This window comes from Varanus komodoensis, unplaced genomic scaffold, assembly GCF_004798865.1.
Source record: "Varanus komodoensis strain SLA01 unplaced genomic scaffold, ASM479886v1 scaffold126, whole genome shotgun sequence".
Classification (NCBI taxonomy): Eukaryota; Metazoa; Chordata; class Lepidosauria; order Squamata; family Varanidae; genus Varanus; species Varanus komodoensis.
In genome coordinates, this window is record NW_025335363.1 from 581,107 (window position 1) to 583,355 (window position 2,249).

The 2,249-nt window shown below is 48.5% G+C and overlaps 1 protein-coding gene across 1 annotated transcript in view; it reads right to left on the reverse strand.

Moving 5' to 3' along the window:
• LOC123019490 (C-type lectin-like) overlaps positions 1-759 on the reverse strand; it is a gene marked incomplete at its 5' end in the record, with an annotated part of 12,023 nt that extends 11,264 nt beyond the window's left edge. The window contains one exon of the mRNA XM_044422402.1: positions 741-759. Within this exon, the coding sequence (XP_044278337.1) occupies positions 741-759 (19 nt within the window). The remainder of the gene's footprint in view (positions 1-740) is intronic.
• Positions 760-2,249: the final 1,490 nt, after the last annotated feature.

Consider the following 2,249-nt stretch of genomic DNA (forward strand, 5'->3'; position numbering starts at 1 on the left):
GTTCTCCCTCACAGCCCTTGTGAGCTCAAATCTCAGAAAAAGGCAGGTGGGGGGTGTGTTTGTACTTACCCTCAGGGAGGAGAACCTGGTGAGCTCTTGAAATGGGAGAAGCCACAGGAGCGGTGGTGGTGGAGATGGGCTTTCTTCAAGTCTTATATGAAATATTTTGCCTAATGCACTCCTATTTATAGTGTGTAAATGGCCCAGTGCTCTTTCAGAACAAAGTTTCCTGATTGGACAGGATTTCTTGCACCACCTCCTTCAAAAGTACAAATGTTTGTCTTCCAGTAATGTGGCAAAACCTGTCAGCCCTCCACTGGAAAATCCTTGCTCTTCCATCTTGGACACGGTCCAGGGGACTTTAGGAGTCATGATTTGCTACCAGGTAAGCTCCTGTTAGCTGGGCACGTGGACTGGAACCTTGTGCAGGCGGGAGGGGCCCAGTCTCACTGGAAGACACCCCTGGAAAGCCAGGGCAGTGTGGTGATGAGGCGTGTGGGAATGAGACTGAGGTGACCTGGGTTTGAGTGATGACTTTGGACAGTCGCAGACTCTCGGCCCAACCCCATCCTTTTTGTTGTGGGAATGAGATTGAGAGAGTAGAAGGTGGAGAATGGTGTAAGCTGCCCCGAGCTTGTTGTGAGGAAAAAGTGGGATAGAAATCAAGCAAACCACCGAAAGTGTAAGCTCGGTGGTGTCAGCTGCCACCGAAAACACCTCCATCCTCTTCAAGAGTAGACCCATTAAAAATTTCCCAAAAAACAATGGGATTGAAGTTTGTTGTTATTTCCTTTAAAATTTTGATTTAAGTGGGACTACTCTTGAAAGGTCTAAGACTGGGTACCAACCCTTTCCAGGGTGGAGACGGAGGTACTGATCTTGGGCCAATCAGTCAATGTGATTCCAGTTGCAGAAATGAGAAGGTAGTACAGGTGCTGCTTTGGGTTCCTTGGAAGAATGGAAAATCTGTTGCTAAGAGGCATGGTTCCTTTTAGGATTCATGAAGGATGGGCAGGGCGCGTTCCAATGGAGAGGAAACCAAGATTTAGGGTGGATGCCAGAATTACTTCCTGATGGTTGGGTCCCCTAGGGTATGGAATGGGCTTCCATGGGAGGTGTTTGAAGTCCCATAGGTTCAAGGATAGGCTGGACATGCACATGGTAGACATGTCATGAGTAAAGCCAGCTGGAGCTGGGGGTCAGACTAGATGGACCAGGAGTCCCCTTTTGACCCACTCTGTTTCTATGTTTCTATGATAAACTCACAATAAGTGAAGGATTTTTTTAGATGAAAGGAACATACGCTGTGATGTGCCTTAAGACTGAAAGAGCCCATAGGATGGTCTGAAGGCACATAAAGTGCCCACCATGCTGAAGCTGAGCAGTTCTGGGGCTGGCCTGAGCTTGGAGGAGAGACCACCTGGGAACTGCATGAAATTGCCTTGAGTTCCACAGGGGCAAAAAGCAGGGGATAAATATAATGCACAGTTTTTAAAAAGTTTGATATTCCTCTATAAGTACCTCAAAGGCTGTCACAAAGAGGAAGGTCAAGATCTCTTCTTGGTGATACCAGAATGTAGGACACAGAATAATCAATTCAAGTTGTGACAACCCAGATTCAGGCTGTGCATCAGGAAAAGCAATACAACAGTGGAACCAGCTGCCTAGAGAGGTGGTGGGCTCCCCCACACTGGATACATTCAAAAAGGAACTGGGCAGCCATCTGAGTGGGATGGTGTACCTTGGTGTCCTGCAACAGCAGGGGGTTGGGCTGATGGCCTTCATGGTTCCTTCCACCTCTAGTATTCTATGAATTGCTTGATGAGTTTGTAATCAAGCAAGTGTCTTGGTTTGGTTTGCCCTCTCTAGGCATGTGAGTTTGTGTATATGAGAGGGAGAATGAGCAGGATTGAGAGCTGGAATGACGATTAAATGCATTCACTGCATGGGAGGTGTTCCTGAAGCAGAAGCACAGACAAGCTGAGGAACAGCCCCTGCCCTACTCTTGGGCTGGAGCCAGGGGAACGTGGCCAGCACAAATCGCCTGGGAACACCCAGACCCTCTCCAGAGAAGTGGCTCACTTTGAGCTCTTGCCAGGGTGTTCTCAGAAGGCAAGCAGCAGCCTTGAGCACTTTGCTCTGGAACAGGTAACTGGGAAGTAATGAGAAGTCACAACATTGCCCAGCTTCCTGCCAGGAGCAACTTCTCGGCCTGGCAATCCCCTTCTGCATTCCCTCCACAAATGCAA